This window comes from Panulirus ornatus, chromosome 56 (assembly GCF_036320965.1).
Source record: "Panulirus ornatus isolate Po-2019 chromosome 56, ASM3632096v1, whole genome shotgun sequence".
Taxonomy (NCBI): domain Eukaryota; kingdom Metazoa; phylum Arthropoda; class Malacostraca; order Decapoda; family Palinuridae; genus Panulirus; species Panulirus ornatus.
Genome location: NC_092279.1, coordinates 781,864 through 801,579, shown reverse-complemented (window position 1 = coordinate 801,579; position 19,716 = coordinate 781,864). Strand labels below are relative to the sequence as shown.

At 44.9% G+C, this 19,716-nt stretch overlaps 1 protein-coding gene across 2 annotated transcripts in view; it reads left to right on the top strand.

The window, feature by feature from the left end:
• Window positions 1–19,716, top strand: part of LOC139765812 (uncharacterized) — a 794,527-nt gene that overhangs the window by 313,149 nt on the left and 461,662 nt on the right. Inside the window, exon 5 of one of the 2 annotated variants that reach the window (XM_071693607.1) lies at window positions 4,320–4,453. The exons of the other annotated variant lie outside the window; for it this stretch is intronic. Coding sequence (XP_071549708.1) covers window positions 4,320–4,425 — 106 coding nt within the window. The 3' untranslated portion in view covers window positions 4,426–4,453. Of the gene's footprint in view, window positions 1–4,319; window positions 4,454–19,716 lie in introns of those variants that run through there. 2 annotated transcript variants of the gene reach the window in all.

The window sequence follows — 19,716 nt, the reverse complement described above, 5'->3', positions numbered from 1 at the left end:
TGCAAAGTGAGAGCGTTAGGGAAAATGATTTGGTAAACAGAGAAGAGGTAGTAAAAGCTTTGCGGAAGATGAAAGCCGGCAAGGCAGCAGGTTTGGATGGTATTGCAGTGGAATCTATTAAAAAAGGGGGTGACTGTATTGTTGACTGGTTGGTAAGGTTATTTAATGTACGTATGACTCATGGTGAGGTGCCTGAGGATTGGCGGAATGCGTGCATAGTGCCATTGTACAAAGGCAAAGGGGATAAGAGTGAGTTCTCAAATTACAGAGGTATAAGTTTGTTGAGTATTCCTGGTAAATTATATGGGAGGGTATTGATTGAGAGGATGAAGGCATGTACAGAGCATCAGATTGGGGAAGAGCAGTGTGGTTTCAGAAGTGGTAGAGGATGTGTGGATCAGGTGTTTGCTTTGAAGAATGTATGTGAAAAATACTTAGAAAAGCAAATGGATTTGTGTGTAGCATTTATGGATCTGGAGAAGGCATATGATAGAGTTGATAGAGATGCTCTGTGGAAGGTATTAAGAATATATGGTGTGGGAGGCAAGTTGTTGGAAGCAGTGAAAAGTTTTTATCGAGGATGTAAGGCATGTGTACGTGTAGGAAGAGAGGAAAGTGATTGGTTCTCAGTGAATGTAGGTTTGCGGCAGGGGTGTGTCATGTCTCCATGGTTGTTTAATTTGTTTATGGATGGAGTTGTTAGGGAGGTGAATGCAAGAGTTTTGGAAAGAGGGGCAAGTATGAAGTCTGTTGTGGATGAGAGAGCTTGGGAAGTGAGTCAGTTGTTGTTCGCTGATGATACAGCGCTGGTGGCTGATTCATGTGAGAAACTGCAGAAGCTGGTGACTGAGTTTGGTAAAGTGTGTGAAAGAAGAAAGTTAAGAGTAAATGTGAATAAGAGCAAGGTTATTAGGCACAGTAGGGTTGAGGGTCAAATCAATTGGGAGGTAAGTTTGAATGGAGAAAAACTGGAGGAAGTAAAGTGTTTTAGATATCTGGGAGTGGATCTGGCAGCGGATGGAACCATGGAAGCGGAAGTGAATCATAAAGTGGGGGAGGGGGCGAAAATTCTGGGAGCCTTGAAGAATGTTTGGAAGTCGAGAACATTATCTCGGAAAGCAAAATTGGGTATGTTTGAAGGAATAGTGGTTCCAACAATGTTGTATGGTTGCGAGGCGTGGGTTCTGGATAGAGTTGTGCGCAGTAGGGTGGATGCGCTGGACATGAGATGTTTGAGGACAATGTGTGGTGTGAGGTGGTTTGATCGAGTAAGTAATGTAATGGTGAGAGAGATGTGTGGAAATAAAAAGAGCGTGGTTGAGAGAGCAGAAGAGGGTGTTTTGAAATGGTTTGGGCACATGGAGAGAATGAGTGAGGAAAGGTTGACCAAGAGGATATATGTGTCGGAGGTGGAGGGAACGAGGAGAAGTGGGAGACCAAATTGGAGGTGGAAAGATGGAGTGAAAAAGATTTTGTGTGATCGGGGCCTGAACATGCAGGAGGGTGAAAGGCGGGCAAGGAATAGAGTGAATTGGATCGATGTGGTATACCGGGGTGACGTGCTGTCAATGGATTGAATCAGGGCATGTGAAGCGTCTGGGGTAAACCATGGAAAGTTGTGTGGGGCCTGGATGTGGAAAGGGAGCTGTGGTTTCGGGCTAGAGACTGAGTGTGAACGAATGGGGCCTTTGTTGTCTTTTCTTAGCGCTACCTCGCACACATGAAGGGGGAGGGGGATGTTAATCCATGTGTGGCGAGGTGGCGATGGGAATGAATAAAGGCAGACAGTATGAATTATGTACATGTGTATATATGTATATGTCTGTGTTTGTATTCATATGTGTACATTGAGATGTTTAGGTATGTATGTTTGCGTGTGTGGACGTGTGTGTATATACATGTGTATGTGGGTGGGTTGGGCCATTCTTTCGTCTGTTTCCTTGCGCTACCTCGCTAACGCGGGAGACAGCGACAAAGTAAAATAAGTATATATATATATATATATATATATATATATATATATATATATATATATATATATATATATATATATATATTTTTTTTTTTTTTTTTTTTTATACCTCGTCGCTGTCTCCCGCGTTTGCGAGGTAGCGCAAGGAAACAGACGAAAGAAATGGCCCAACCCCCCCATACACATGTACATACACACGTCCACACACGCAAATATACATACCTACACAGCTTTCCATGGTTTACCCCGGACGCTTCACATGCCTTGATTCAATCCACTGACAGCACGTCAACCCCTGTATACCACATCGCTCCAATTCACTCTATTCCTTGCCCTCCTTTCACCCTCCTGCATGTTCAGGCCCCGATCACACAAAATCCTTTTCACTCCATCTTTCCACCTCCAATTTGGTCTCCCTCTTCTCCTCGTTCCCTCCACCTCCGACACATATATCCTCTTGGTCAATCTTTCCTCACTCATTCTCTATTGCCCAAACCATTTCAAAACACCCTCTTCTGCTCTCTCAACCACGCTCTTTTTATTTCCACACATCTCTCTTACCCTTACGTTACTTACTCGATCAAACCACCTCACACCACACATTGTCCTCAAACATCTCATTTCCAGCACATCCATCCTCCTGCGAACAACTCTATCCATAGCCCACGCCTCGCAACCATACAACATTGTTGGAACCACTATTCCTTCAAACATACCCATTTTTGCTTTCCGGGATAATGTTCTCGACTTCCACACATTTTTCAAGGCTCCCAAAATTTTCGCCCCCTCCCCCACCCTATGATCCACTTCCGCTTCCATGGTTCCATCCGCTGACAGATCCACTCCCAGATATCTAAAACACTTCACTTCCTCCAGTTTTTCTCCATTCAAACTCACCTCCCAATTGACTTGACCCTCAACCCTACTGTACCTAATAACCTTGCTCTTATTCACATTTACTCTTAACTTTCTTCTTCCACACACTTTACCAAACTCCGTCACCAGCTTCTGCAGTTTCTCACATGAATCCGCCACCAGCGCTGTATCATCAGCGAACAACAACTGACTCACTTCCCAAGCTCTCTCATCCCCAACAGACTTCATACTTGCCCCTCTTTCCAAGACTCTTGCATTTACCTCCCTAACAACCCCATCCATAAACAAATTAAACAACCATGGAGACATCACACACCCCTGCCGCAAACCTGCATTCACTGAGAACCAATCACTTTCCTCTCTTCCTACACGTACACATGCCTTACATCCTCGATAAAAACCTTTCACTGCTTCTAACAACTTGCCTCCCACACCATATATTCTTAATACCTTCCACAGAGCATCTCTATCAACTCTATCATATGCCTTCTCCAGATCCATAAATGCTACATACAATTCCATTTGCTTTTCTAAGTATTTCTCACATACATTCTTCAAAGCAAACACCTGATCCACACATCCTCTACCACTTCTGAAACCACACTGCTCTTCCCCAATCTGATGCTCTGTACATGCCTTCACCCTCTCAATCAATACCCTCCCATATAATTTACCAGGAATACTCAACAAACTTATACCTCTGTATATATATATATATATATGTATATATATATATATATATATATATATATATATATATATATATATATATATATATATATATATATATATATATATATATAGTAACATGGAATATCTGAATTTGAAAATCTAATCTTATTAAGGCCATATTTTTCCCAGGGACAAACTCGTTAGCTCCTGAATGCGTATTATTTCCAGCCAGTTTTTTTCCCCCTCCATTCTCTTGCTTTAGTAATTTTCAGATACATTGTTTGTGGAGCGAACGTCCGGCGCTGTTGTATCTGACGATGTATTTTCGCGAGAACAGCCAGGAGCAGCAGGAGGTCCCTGTGTGGCTCTCCCTGACACAGGGGCAGGAGGTCCCTCTGTGTGTTGGGGTCGAACGGGTGTGTGTGTGTGTGTGTGGTTGAGCAGGAAAGCAGACTGACCAATAGGTGTTTAGTATGTGACAGGATATCAGTGAGAGGGTTTAAGTAACATGTTCATCGTATCTGGACCTGCCTGTTCAGCAGATGTTTGATAAGTCATAGGAAACTGGTTCTGAGGGTTTAAGTAATATGTTCATCGTTAGGCTGACTTTCAACCGGTGTTTTATAAGTAACGGGAAATTATCAAGAGGTTTTAAGTAATATTCATTGTATCTTGACTTCCCTGTTGAACAGATGTTTAATAAGTAACAGGAAATGGTTTAAAGGATTTGAGTGGTATGTTCACTGTATGTTGACTCTCTCCTGTTCAGATATGACTCATGTCGTGTTGTCTCTTGCAGGTCTGTGTGTGCTGGCCTGACGCCTCACCGACAAAAGGTAAATAAGTTGTATCTATATTTTTGCATACACTTTCTACACAAGGTTTGCCTCCTGTATCCGACATGATATTGTCACAGTAAAGAGAGTCGTCAGTATCTGTTCTACGTCCAGGTGTTATCATATTTCATCTTAGACGAAAAAAGAAACTTTTTGCTTGTACTTAATCACGTTGCCACATTAACTACCTCGTCCAATCTGAGTAGATTATATACTTTTTGTGTTTTGGGCAGTTTTACCCCTTAAGCTGAAGCCTTGGTTAAGTCCACTGAAATACGTCGTTCCATGTCTTTCAGTCCCGTGCACGCCTCTCACCCTCCTGCATGTTCAGACCCCAATCACTCAAAAAATAGAAATTCCCTCCATCCTGCTATCTCCAATTCGACCTCCCAGTTCTTGTTTTTTCCTCTGGTAGGATTTTCGACCTTTGAGGCTGGGTCTTGTTCCTTCAGACCAAAGAAAAACAAGAACGTCCTCACATGTCCACCAGCATATTTATATATATATATATATATATATATATATATATATATATATATATATATATATATATATAGGATGATGTGTTGAGTGAATCGTGCGGAGGGATGTGCTGCGTGAGACTGAACAGAGAGTAGACCAGACTTGAGTGAACATCTGTGGCAGTTGGCAGAGGGTGGACCAGACTTGCTGATCATCTGTGGCAGTTTGCAGTTTAGCAGTTTTCTTAAGAAGACTGAACGTACTGAAAGTTTGCAGGGGATTTCTCGAGAAGACTGAAAGTAACATCTGCAGTTATTGTCGAAGACTGAACGTAACACCTGTACCAGTTATCACAAAAACACCGAACATAATACCTGTTGCAGCTCTCACAAGATGAATGAATATAACATCTGTAGCAGTTTTCACAAAGAAAACTAAACATACTAAACATCTGTAGTAGTTATCATAAGAAGACTGATCGTACTGAACATCTGTAGCAGTTATCATAAGAAGACTGAACATACTGAACATCTGTAGTAGTTATCATAAGAAGACTGAACGTACTGAACATCTGTAGCAGTTATCATAAGAAGACTGAACGTACTGAACATCTGTAGCAGTTATCATAAGAAGACTGAACGTACTGAACATCTGTAGCAGTTATCATAAGAAAACTGAACGTACTGAACATCTGTAGCAGTAATCATAAGAAGACTGAACGTACTGAACATCTGTAGTAGTTATCATAAGAAAACTGAACGTACTAAAGATCTGTAGTAGTTATCATAAGAAGACTGAACGTACTGAACATCTGTAGTAGTTATCATAAGAAGACTGAACGTACTGAACATTTGTTGTAGTTATAAGAAGACTGAACCTACTCAACATCTGTAGCAGTTATCACCAGATGTACTGAACATCTGTAGTAGTTATCACCAGATGTACTGAACATCTGTAGCAGTTATCACCAGATGTACTGAACATCTGTAGCAGTTATCACCAGATGTACTGAACATCTGTAGCAGTCTGCAGTGTTTCAAACGAAAGAATGTTACTTCATGTTGATGACTGGTAGTATGACAGAGGAGGAACATGACAGCTTCAAGTGATCATATATCATTTGAACCTCTCTGTTCATAGTCCAGGTTAACAATTGTGTATGAACACAATGGTTTCTGATCAAATTAGGGAGTCATATCGTACCCCAGAGAGGAGGTGGATGGAGTTGCGACTCTTGTACTCTATCGTATTTCTGCAAAGGTTTAAGTAAAAGTCGCCATTGGTGAGTATTGTAATGTTTGCTGGTGAGAACCGGAGGGCTGAGTTGCCACCGGTGAATGTTGTAGAAGAAGAGGAGGGACGCCGAAGGGGCCAATATTGTGGTAGGAGTGTGCCATCACCCACACGACTTGGTATGTGAAGGTCTTGGGGGGGGGGGGGGAATGCCATTGCTTGCTCGCTTTCCATTTTTATTATTATTCAAGGTGACCAGTAATGTCCACCATAGACTTGTTTCCCCACGGACTTGGGAGCGGGGGGAGTCAGTCGTCATACCTACTCTCTGTGAGAGACGTGTTCGCGTTGGAAAGAGAGAGGGGGTTTAGATGCCATTAATCCTAATCGCGAATTGCCTGATTGGTCAATTGGCTGGTTGGTTGGTTAGCTGGGCTTTACGTCTATCAATTTACCAGGGTTAATTAAGGCCTACAGTGACATCCGGTAACTGGTTGATTGGTTAATTGGCTGGTTGGCTGATTAGCTGGGCTTTACGTCCATCAATTTGTCGTCGTGCTCAAGAGTCGTACCGTTGTCTCCAAGGGTCGCACCTTCGTGTTCAAGGATCGTACCGTCGTGGTCATAGGTTGTACCGTCGTGCTCGAGGGTCGTACCGTCGTGCTCAAAGGTCGTGCTCGAGGGTCATACCGTAGTGCTCGAGGTTCGTACCGTCGTGCTTAAAGGGTCATACCGTCGTGCTCAAGGGTCGTGCTCGAGGGTCGTACCGTCGTGCTCGAGGGTCGTACCGTCATGCTCGAGGGTCGTAGCGTCCTGCACAAGGGTCGTGGTCAAGGGTCGTACCGTCGTGCTTAAGGATCGTTCCATCGTGCTCAAGGGTCGATGTTATCTAAGGATGTAAGCTTGCGGAAAGCTTGTACAACTGGATTATATTAGGACCTTGAAAATTGTGCATTGTTAATGCCAGGGTTAAGTACAATTAGCTCCAGGGCCACTTGATTATTTAATTACAATTAGCGCCTGGGCTAACTGATTACTTGATTACAATTAGTGCCAGGGCTACTTAACTACTTAATTACAGTTAGCGCCAGGGCTACTTGATTACTTAATTACAGTTGGCGCCAGGGCTACTTGATTACTTAATTACAGTTAGCGCCTGGGCTACTTGATTACTCAATTACAGTTAGCGCCAGGGCTACTTGATTACTTGATCACAGTTGGCGCCTGGGCTAATTGATTACTTAATTACAGTTGGCGCCAGAGCTACTTGATTACGTAATTACAGTTAGCGCCAGGGCTATTTGATTACTTAATTACAGTTAGCGCCAGGGCTACTTGATTACTTAATTGCAGTTGGCGCCTGGTCTACTTGATTACTTAATTACAGTTAGCGCCAAGGTTACTTGATTACAGTTGGCGCCTGGGCTAATTAATTACTTAATTACAATTAGTGCCAAGGCTATTTGATTACTTAATTACAGTTGGCGCCTGTGCTACTTGATTACTTAATTACAGTTGGAGCCAGGGCTACTTGATTACTTGATTACAGTTGGCGCCTGGGCTACTTGCTTAATTACAGTTGGCGCCAGAGCTACTTGATTACTTAATTACAGTTAGCGCCAGGGCTACTTGATTACTTAATTACAGTTGGCGCCTGGGCTACTTGATTATTTAATTACAGTTGGCGCCAGGGCTACTTGATTACTTAATTGCAGTTGGCGCCAGAGCTACTTGATTACTCAATTACAGTTGGCGCCAGGGCTACTTGATTACTCAATTACAGTTGGCGCCTGGGCTACTTGATTACTTTATTACAGTTGGCGCCTGGGCTACTTGATTACTTAATTACAGTTGGCGCCTGGGCTACTAGATTACTTGATTACAGTTGGCGCCAGGGCTACTTGATTACTTAATTACAGTTGGCGCCTGGGCTACTTGATTACTTAATTACAGTTGGCGCCTGGGCTACTTGATTACTTAATTACAGTTGGCGCCAGGGCTACTAGATTACTTAATTACAGTTGGCGCCAGGGCTACTTGATTACTTAATTACAGTTGGCGCCAAGGCTACTTGATTACTTGATTACAGTTGGCGCTAGGGCTTATGTGTGCCACACATGGCAAACTCCAGACAGAGAGCCAGGCGACCTATGGCACTCCCTGACTCCCCTCACTGTCCTCAGCACCTGGAGAACAACGGTTCGATCCTTGGGGCACGACGGTGCGACCCTTCAGCACGAAGGGAAACGACCCCTGGAAACGACGGGACGACCCATGATGGCCTTTGACCTGACCCATAAGGCTCGGGGTCAAAGGCCCAGCTCATCATCCACAAGACCCACACGGTCATGCTCAAGGATCGCACAGTCGTGTAAGAAAGGGTTGACCACACTTCGTATGCAAATTACGTAAAACACGAATGAAAAAAGAAAGTTTTATGTTGTGTAATGTTCCAGTTTGAGCTCTCGCTCCACACTCCCCGTTTTGCCAGCCCGCCTCTCCCGCTTCCCGTCCTGGCTAACGAGGAACCAGCATGGAGGGATATTACTACACCCATCATGAAGGACCCTTGTGGTAGAGTCGAGTGTGGGGTTCGTCAGGAGCAAGGTCGAGTGTTTCCTTTGAGGTTGTGTGAGGTATCAGACGCTGGACACAGAGGGAGACAGCAGGGGGGCGGCGCGTCCTCTTGTCATTGCTCGACAATTATACAGGAGACATTTTTACTTCTCTTTTTTGACATTATATAGACAATAGTTAGAAATCAGTACTCGCAAAAATAGACCACCCTAGTCCAAAACTGCCCTACGACGTATTTGCCAACTAAAAAAAAAAAATGTATATATTGGCTGACGAGAGCCTTGTTCTTTTATATTAGTGGGGGTGCATTCCCTTTCCCCACCTCCCCCCTCAAAAAAAAAAAGAGAATAAAGAAAATGAGAAAGAGATTTCTCACGGTTCCTGCTGGAGGTTATGACTCTGTTGATGTTGGTGGGAGAAAATTAAGTCCTTCGGGTGGGATTTCTGCTGAGAAAATAAGCGGCGTAATGAACATCGTGACCAGACTTAATGTATTCAGATGGTGGCCGGCGAGTATGCACGTCCCTCGCGAGTGGTAGGCTCGGCCAGGCTGGTCGCTCCTCCTGTCTCATCTTAACTTTCCCACCCGAGTCTCTTTATTAATATGTAGATACACAGAGGAAAGAGTGAGAGAGTGTGTATGTGTGAGGGGACAGAATTGTTCTGTGTATTTAAGGCTCCAATCATTTTGTTTCCTCTCTCTCTCTCTCTCTCTCTCTCTCTCTCTCTCTCTCTCTCTCTCTCTCTCTCTCTCTCTGCTGGAGAGGACTGCATTGATTCGTAGGTACGTGTGGTGATGGTCAGAGAGAGCCGCGTGAGGGGAAGAATAACTGGAGTATAGCTATGTTGAATCAGCATATGTAAACGTGTCGTCTATAGTAGTCTATCCTGTGCATGCCTCACACCGTCCTCCTGCAATTTCAAGCCCTTATCCCTCAAGCTCTCTTTCACTCTATCCCTCCATCTCCATTGCGATGCTCCACCTTGTCCTTGTTCTCTCCACTTCTAATACGTACATCCTCTTCGTCAACCTCTCCTCACTCATCCTCTCCATGTGTTCAAACCATTCCAGGAAACCCTTTCTCACCTCTCTCAACCATAGTCTTCTTACTGCCACACCTCTCTCTTGTCCTGTCATTTCTTACTCGCTCAACCCTCCTTACACCTCATATTGTTCTTAAGTTTTTCATTTTCCACACACCCACCCTCTTCCGTACTTGTTGATCTAGTTAGCCAATGCCTCGCATTCATACAACACCGTAGGGACTTCTGTACATCAAACATACACACACACACACACACACACACACACACACACACACACACACAATAAGCTCTCTTTCCTCATACACACACACACACACACACACACACACACACACACACACACACACACACACACCTCAATGCATCTATACCTTTCACCCCCCCCCCCCCCCTCTCATCCATTTACCCTTCAGCCCCCCTTCATCCATCTTATGGTAAACTAAAAATTTCCGTGGTCCTATCCGATGTCACGTCCACTCTTGTGTTTCAGAAACACTCCACTTCTTCCAGGTTCTCTCCTTTCACGCCCAATCTCCAACTAATCTGTCTCTCTCTTCTCCCCTTGTTTACATAAGCTCTCCACTTTCTTCTGTCACACCTCTCCCAAGCTTATATCAGCTTCTGCAGTTTTTCACTCGAGTTTGCCACCTAAGCCGTGTCATCTCACCGCTCAGACCCCTCCGCACCTCAACCCGACTGCAGAACCGCTCTCCTCTCCAAGACACTTGTATTACCTCCCACACTACCGGATCCATGAATAGATTAAACAGTCATGGTAACATCACACACACACTCCCCTTTGTCCTCCTTACTTTTATACAATGGCATTATTCACGCGTTTCGCCAATCCTCAGGTACCTCACCATGAGCCACACATGCATTGAATAACCTAACTAACCAGTCAACAACACTGTCGCCTCTTTTCTTGAGAAATTCAATCGCAATCCCATCTACTATAAGCGCTTTGTCAAACCTCATCGTATGCAGCACCTTCAACACCTCTTCTTATTCGACGTACCAAAGGCCATGACTCTCTAGCTTTGCATTCCCCACGTCCCAGACACTCCACATCTTTCATCCTATCTTGGAACACATTCAATAGTCCTTCATAATACTCTGTCTATATCCTCCGCAGCTCTTCTTTGCCTATTGACCACATTCCCATTTGTTCTCTTCATTAATTGTTCCCATTTCTTCTCTAGTTCTCCTCACACTGGCTACGTCCTTCCAAATTATTTTCTTCTCCCTGAAGTTTCTTTATACTTTTTCACCCCATTTATCATTTCCCTCCTTTTCATTTCTTGCATCATCCCCTTGGCCTCAAGCTGCTTCCTCTTGTACTTCTCCCAATCACTCGCATTCCTTCCCTTCAGATAATACTTATACATCTCTTTTCTCTCCCACCAACAGCTTCACTTCCTCATCCACCACTCACTACCCTTTCTCACCTACCAACCTAACCATCTTCCGCAATGCCACAGACTTCCGCCGCATATGCCAGCACTGCTTCCCTAAATACCTTCTGTTCTTCACCCACTCCTCCAGTAACGTTTGCTTTTGCCTTTTACTATTCTTCTTCGAATTTCACTTGGCGTATTTCATCTGAACCCTCTTCTCCAAGGTCACTGACTTTATCCACCATTTTCCCATTTTTATCAGGTTCTCTTTTCCCAAATCATTTTTAAACTTTCACCCTCGCCTCTACTAGGTACTGATTAGACACCAGCTGCCTCTCTCAACACGTTTACATCCAAAAGTCTCTCTTTATCACTCCTATCAATCAGTACATAATCCAGTAATGCCCGAGCACCATTAACCCTGTCCACTCATTTGTATGTCCCTCATTTTAAACCCAGTTAATCCTAATCACCTTTCTTTTATCATCACTCGACTCCACAAGCTGTTCACCAATTTCATTCCCTAATGAGTGCCCCATTCCCTCCCCCTCTCTCCAAGCTAAACCCTCCGCTGCGACATCGCTCACTCTTGTAGTTAAATCAGACCTAAATTAGCGCCCTCATTCGGCTCATCCCAAAACAATCGCCTCTTCTTCCCTCCCGCTACCAGACGCATACGCACTAACAGTCACCCACCTCACGTAATCCACTTTCATTTCTCCAACCACACAATATCTATCTATCTATGTAATATATATATTAGGTACAGTAGGGTTGAGGGTCAAGTCAATTGGGAGGTGAGTTTGAATGGAGAAAAACTGGAGGAAGTGAAGTGTTTTAGATATCTGGGAGTGGATCTGGCAGCGGATGGAACCATGGAAGCGGAAGTGGATCATAGGGTGGGGGAGGAGGCGAAAATTCTGGGAGCCTTGAAGAATGTGTGGAAGTCGAGAACATTATCTCGGAAAGCAAAAATGGGTATGTTTGAAGGAATAGTGGTTCCAACAATGTTGTATGGTTGCGAGGCGTGGGCTATGGATAGAGTTGTGCGCAGGAGGATGGATGTGCTGGAAATGAGATGTTTGAGGACAATGTGTGGTGTGAGGTGGTTTGATCGAGTAAGTAACGTAAGGGTAAGAGAGATGTGTGGAAATAAAAAGAGCGTGGTTGAGAGAGCAGAAGAGGGTGTTTTGAAATGGTTTGGGCACATGGAGCGAATGAGTGAGGAAAGATTGACCAAGAGGATATGTGTGTCGGAGGTGGAGGGAACGAGGAGAAGAGGGAGACCAAATTGGAGGTGGAAAGATGGAGTGAAAAAGATTTTGTGTGATCGGGGCCTGAACATGCAGGAGGGTGAAAGGAGGGCAAGGAATAGAGTGAATTGGAGCGATGTGGTATACCGGGGTTGACGTGCTGTCAGTGGATTGAATCAAGGCATGTGAAGCGTCTGGGGTAAACCATGGAAAGCTGTGTAGGTATGTATATTTGCGTGTGTGGACGTATGTATATACATGTGTATGGGGGTGGGTTGGGCCATTTCTTTCGTCTGTTTCCTTGCGCTACCTCGCAAACGCGGGAGACAGCGACAAAGCAAAAAAAAAAAAAAAAAAAATATATATATATATATATATATATATATATATATATATATATATATATGTATATATATATATATATATATATATATATATATATATATATATATATATATATATATATATATTTATTTATTTTGCTTTGTCGCTGTCTCCCGCGTTTGCGAGGTAGCGCAAGGAAACAGACGAAAGAAATGGCCCAACCCACCCCCATACACAATGTATATACATACACGTCCACACACGCAAATATACATGCCTATACATCTCAATGTACACATATACACACACACACAGACACACACATATATACCCATGCACACAATTCACACTGTCTGCCTTTATTCATTCCCATCGCCACCTCGCCACACATGGAATACCATCCCCCTCCCCCCTCATGTGTGCGAGGTAGCACTAGGAAAAGACAACAAAGGCCCCATTCGTTCACACTCAGTCTCTAGCTATCATGCAATAATGCCCGAAACCACAGCTCCCTTTCCACATCCAGGCCCCACACAACTTTCCATGGTTTACCCCAGACGCTTCACATGCCTTGATTCAATCCACTGACAGCACGTCAACCCCGGTATACCACATCGATCCAATTCACTATTCCTTGCCCTCCTTTCACCCTCCTGCATGTTCAGGCCCCGATCACACAAAATCATTTTCACTCCATCTTTCCACCTCCAATTTGGTCTCCCACTTCTCCTCGTTCCCTCCACCTCCGACACATATATCCTCTTGGTCAATCTTTCCTCACTCATTCTCTCCATGTGCCCAAACCATTTCAAAACACCCTCTTCTGCTCTCTCAACCACGCTCTTTTTATTTCCACTCATCTCTCTTACCCTTACATTACTTACTCGATCAAACCACCTCACTCCACACATTGTCCTCAAACATCTCATTTCCAGCACATCCACCCTCCTGCGCACAACTCTATCCATAGCCCACGCCTCGCAACAACATTGTTGGAACCACTATTCCTTCAAACATACCCATTTTTGCTTTCCGAGATAATGTTCTCGACTTCCACACATTCTTCAAGGCTCCCAGGATTTTCGCCCCCTCCCCCACCCTATGATTCACTTCCGCTTCCATGGTTCCATCCGCTGCCAGATCCACTCCCAGATATCTAAAACACTTCACTTCCTCCAGTTTTTCTCCATTCAAACTTACCTCCCAATTGACTTGACCCTCAACCCTACTGTACCTAATAACCTTGCTCTTATTCACATTTACTCTTAACTTTCTTCTTTCACACACTTTACCAAACTCAGTCACCAGCTTCTGCAGTTTCTCACATGAATCAGCCACCAGCGCTGTATCATCAGCGAACAACAACTGACTCACTTCCCAAGCTCTCTCATCCACAACAGACTTCATACTTGCCCCTCTTTCCAAAACTCTTGCATTCACCTCCCTAACAACCCCATCCATAAACAAATTAAACAACCATGGAGACATGACACACCCCTGCCGCAAACCTACATTCACTGAGAACCAATCACTTTCCTCTCTTCCTACAAGTACACATGCCTCACATCCTCGATAAAAACTTTTCACTGCTTCTAACAACTTGCCTCCCACACCATATATTCTTAATACCTTCCACAGAGCATCTCTATCAACTCAATCATATGCCTTCTCCAAATCCATAAATGCTACATACAAATCCATATATATATATATATATATATATATATATATATATATATATATATATATATATATATATATATTTTCTTTTCTTTCAAACTGTTCGCCATTTCCCGCATTAGCGAGGTAGCGTTAAGAACAGAGGACTGGGCCTTTGAGGGAATACCCTCACCTGGCCCAATTCTCTGTTCCTTCCTTTCTCACACCACTATCCTTCCCTTCTTTCTCTCGCACTTTTCCATCCCACTATCACACCTCTCCATCGACCCCTCCAGTAGCACAATGCACTCACTCTCCTCCCTTTCCTCTGTGAGTGATGGCCCTCCCTCCAGCAGCAGGTAGAGTGAAACAGTTCCATCACTCACGCCTTCACCCTCGCTCCTCAGTAGACACAGACCCGAGCACCACGACGTAAACATGACAAATAGCTATGGACTTCTACCTATGTCCTCGTACTCCCACGCAAGGATGACCACAGGATCTTCACGCGTGTCCAGTAAATTGGTGGCTCTTGCAACAGAGTCGGAATCAAGGAGCGACAGGCATCTGCAGTCTTAGTCACAATACCTGCAAGAAAATAGGAAATTTACCGGAAAGACAAAAGATAGTGGGTCATCTGGTGGACATAGTGCTAAGCAGACGCAGACTTCAGCACCCGGGGCGTTCGAGAGCTAACACAGGGGGCAGACAGCCTCTACACCCGGGCCTCCTCAGGCTGTCAAGGGGGGGCGAGAATGGGATGCTTATGGTCTCTCTCTCTCTCTCTCTCTCTCTCTCTCTCTCTCTCTCTCTCTCTCTCTCTCTCTCTCTCTCTCTCTCTATCTATCTATCTATCTATCTATCTATCTATCTATCTATCTACTTTACCAAGAATGTAAAAGAAAAGATCCTGAGTTTGGACAGCCGCGCGCTCATAGACAAAGGGAAATGTTTGCAGTGTATTATGTAACGCTGAAATCCTCCGTGCCCACGATGCAACTGCCACAGTGAAGACACCGAACGCTTATTGCTTAGTTGTTCCTTACATGCACACACACACACACACACACACACACACACACACACACACACGAGTACACTTTATGACCTGTCGTTCCATCCGGTGGACGTGGCCAGCTTCCTGGGCGCTGCGGGAGCCTGACAGGAGATAGGAGGAAGATGGGAGGAAACGAGGTCGAACGCTTTTAACTTCACGCATGAAATAGGAATAAGGAAGACTTGAATGATTGAGAGGCACAGGCCTGGGTCTCCCTAACGGACCCTGGAGAAACGAACCCTCTCCCCACCACCACCACCACCACCTCATCTCATCGGGCCCTGCGTAACCCTACACACTGTGCCTGAGGGCAGTCAGACAGCTCTACTGCACCAGCAGGCTGATCGAACGATGGTCCGTTTGCTACAGGTCGGTCCCCAGGCTAGGCTGTGTAGGGAAGCTGACCCCTACAACACACATCCATCTGACGTTAAGTAAGGCAAGACGTGGGGTGAGGAGAATCACTTCCTGCCCTAACGTAGTTGAGTCGAAATGCTCAGAACGTTACTTTGAATTCACGACGAGACGCCCCAGCCTGTGCCTCCCTCCTCCCGTTTTTTTTTTTTCCTGTCCCTGTTAGTCCAGTCCTTTCCCTTTGCCCTTCCTTGATAATCCTTCCTCCCTCTTTCAATTTCAGTCCCTGCCACTCGCTTGCCCTTCCATTTTAGCCCCTTACGACCCACTTGCCCTTCCATATTAACCTTTGCCACCCACTTGCCCTTCCATCTTAACCCCTGCCACTCACTTGCTCTTCCATTTTAACCTTTGCCACTCGCTTCCCCTTCCATTTTAACCCCTGCCACCCACTTCCCCTTCCATTTTAACCCTTGCGACCCACTTGCCCTTCCATTTTAATCCTTGCGACCCACTTGCCCCTGCCACCCACTTTCCCTTCCATCCTAACTCTTGCAACCCAATTGGCCTTCCATCTTAACCCCTGCCACCCACATCCCTTTTCATCATAATCTGTGTAGTCCCTTCCTATCATCTTATCTCTACATCTTCGCCCCTGTGACCTTCTTAGTTTCTACATCTGAGCACTTGCTACTCATTCGTCCTCCATCTTAACTCATGCTAGCCTCTTCATTCCCAGTTTTCACCCGTGTTCTTCACCCATTCATCCTCACCCCTGCAACTCTCTTGCCTCTTCATCTTATTTCAACTCACTGACTACTCCTGTGCCCTATACGGTATGCTAAGTCTGTGGCAGGAGACTGTGGGTGTGCCTTAAAAGTTCTGAGGCAATTCAGACAAAATACACACTCTTTTCAGATGATCCGACAAACACCAGACGAATCGCCATCTCAGCACAGTTTTCAACACCATCCCAACAGAAGACATACACACATTTGAAACTGCACTCCCCAGACATACACGAGTCACACTTCCGTCTATGCTTGAGAACCTCGCCCATTCCTACAAGGCTACAAATGATTGAATATATCCCAAGAGTCTTCATCACAACGATGCAGCCACCTAAACGAAGACACCAAACACGTCTCGCTAAATGATTCTAAACTCGAGGGTTTATGACCTGTGATCCCGCTCGGTGGGCGTGGCCGGCTTCCTGAGCGTTGCAGTAACCCTGTAAAGATAAAAGGGTCTCAGAGTGACGGGGGAAAACATTTACTTGAGTAGTCGGGCAAAAATCAATCCAGAATTTTTCTTTATTCTAGTTCATGAACTGTGCTTGTCTTAGAGGCGAGCACCCTCCCAAAGTGTTGATGCAGACGTGGTCGGACAAGCCACTACCATCCCTTGCCCATTCTAGCCTCCCTCAACCCCCCAACTTCATGTTAACCATCACCTCCCATCACACGTCCTTCACCACCCTTGCCGCACCGCCTGTCCATTCACTCTCCCTTCACCCGTCCTTCGCCACCTTCACCACATCACTGTCTGTTCACCTCCCATCACCAGTCTTTCACCACCCTTACCCCATCGCCCCTCCACCCTGACCATCCCTTAGGGCCTCTGCGTTAGCCAGTGTCCCTATCACTGGGTAATTCTCATTTCCTTGACTTGGTTCCCTCACACAGTCCCCTTCCCTCTCTTGGGCCCTTCGATTCCTCTCCTTTCCTTTCCCCTCTCTCCCAGACTTCCCCTCATACCTTTCCTCCTACCATCCTGCCCTCCCTAGTGGCCAGCCAGCAGGAAATGATGTCCTTCCCTGGAGGAATATTTGTCGTCTGATATTTTCTGACTGTTGGCTTTTTCCTGCATAGTCCTGCGCATCGTCTGCCAGCCTATACCTCCGTGGTATAGGCCAGCGTGGCTGGCTGTGACGTATTCACGGGCTAGCTTGGGTCGAGCTTACGTAGGTTCTATTACTGGTTGCGGCATTCGGTTCACAGCCAACCCAGCTGTTCTTCCTCTCCTAGGCGTTGGTCGATAGAATGAGTACTTGGTTTAGGCCAGGTTATGAAGCTACCTATTTATGTCTCTCTCTCTCTCTCTCTCTCTCTCTCTCTCTCTCTCTCTCTCTCTCTCTCTCTCTCTCTCTCTCTCTCTCTCTCTCTCTCTGTATATATATATATATATATATATATATATATATATATATATATAGCGTCAATGAAATGGCCTTGATTAGACAGACCCCTTTATCGGCCTATGGTGTCACAGTTAACTTATAAAATAAATTGTCTTCAAGGTTGAGTTACGGATGGAGCTGTATCTGAGAGAGAGAGAGAGAGAGAGAGAGAGAGAGAGAGAGAGAGAGAGAGAGAGAGAGAGAGAGAGAGAGAGAGAGAGAGAAATTGAGAGACAGACACTGATAGACTCTGAAGCGCTGGATAAACAGATACAATTACGAGAAATCGACGACAGATTGCCTTGGTAGATGTGAGGGGAGACGTAAAGAGAGAGGAAGCGACTCGAGACGTTTGATGGAAGACAGAAAATAAGACGAAGAATCACGAACAGAAGATCGTCAGGGCGTCCATGACGACTGAACCCATGATATTCTGTCACTGAATCCACGATATTCGGTCACTGAACCCACGATATTCTGTCACTGAACCCACGATATTCGGTCACTGAACCCACGATATTCTGTCACTGAATCCACGATATTCAGTCACAGAACCCACGATATTCAGTCACTGAACCCACGATATTCAGTCACTGAACCCACGATATTCAGTCACTGAATCCACAATATTCAGTCACTGAATCCACAATATTCAGTCACTGAATCCACAATATTCAGTCACTGAATCCACAATATTCAGTCACTGAATCCACGATATTCAGTCACTGAATCCACGATATTCAGTCACTGAATCCACGATATTCAGTCACTGAATCCACGATATTCAGTCACTGAATCCACGATATTCAGTCACTGAATCCACGATATTCAGTCACTGAATCCACGATATTCAGTCACTGAACCCACGATAATCGGTCACTGAACCCACGATATTCGGTCACCGAAACTACGACATACGGTCATTGAACCAACTGTATTCGGCCACTGAATCCACGATATTCGGTCAATGAACCCACAATATTCGGTCACTGAACCCACGATATTCGGTCAATGAACCCACGATATTCGGTCAATGAACCCACGATATTCAGTCACCGGACCTACGACATACGGTCATTGAACCAATGGTATTCGACCACTGAACCCACGACATTTGGTAACTGAAACCACAATATTCGGTCACTGAACCCACGATATTCGGTCACTGAACCCACGGTATTGGGTCCTTGAACCAACGATATTTGGTCACTGAACCCACGATTTCCGGTCAAGTGAGGCAGCTGACACGCCAGTGTCGGACCACGGTTTGTTAACGTGTATGTATATAGACCACTTACAGACCACCTCTGTGTCTATGGACCTTCAGTATGTATCCAGTATCGTCCAGGGTCTGTAAATGAGTTATAGATAAATCACAGGACCCAGACCCTTACTAGAGATACTAGTGATGGTTAAATGTATTTATTGATAGATTGATTTATGTCATTGATTTATTCATTTCTATCTATATGTGTTCCACTGGGACATGGTCCATGGACCAATAGCGGTCTGTGGCCTCAAAGGTTAAGAACCCTTGCTCTAGACCCGGGCTTTTCAATTGGCGGCCCGTGGGCCAAATGTGGCGCTTGAGTGGTTTTCATTGGCCCTTTGACAGACTTAGAAAACTTAAGACAAAATAACGAAATTATTTATTCATCTAAGTGCTTGCAACATTATACATAAATAGATTTTTATCGTGACCAGCTGTATTGATCAGTTGAATGAAACGCGTGATCAATTAAGTTTCATAACCCGGCCGTACGCCTAAAGTAATTGACTATCCCTGGTCCAGACGCGAGATGATGGGGTGTGTGGTTG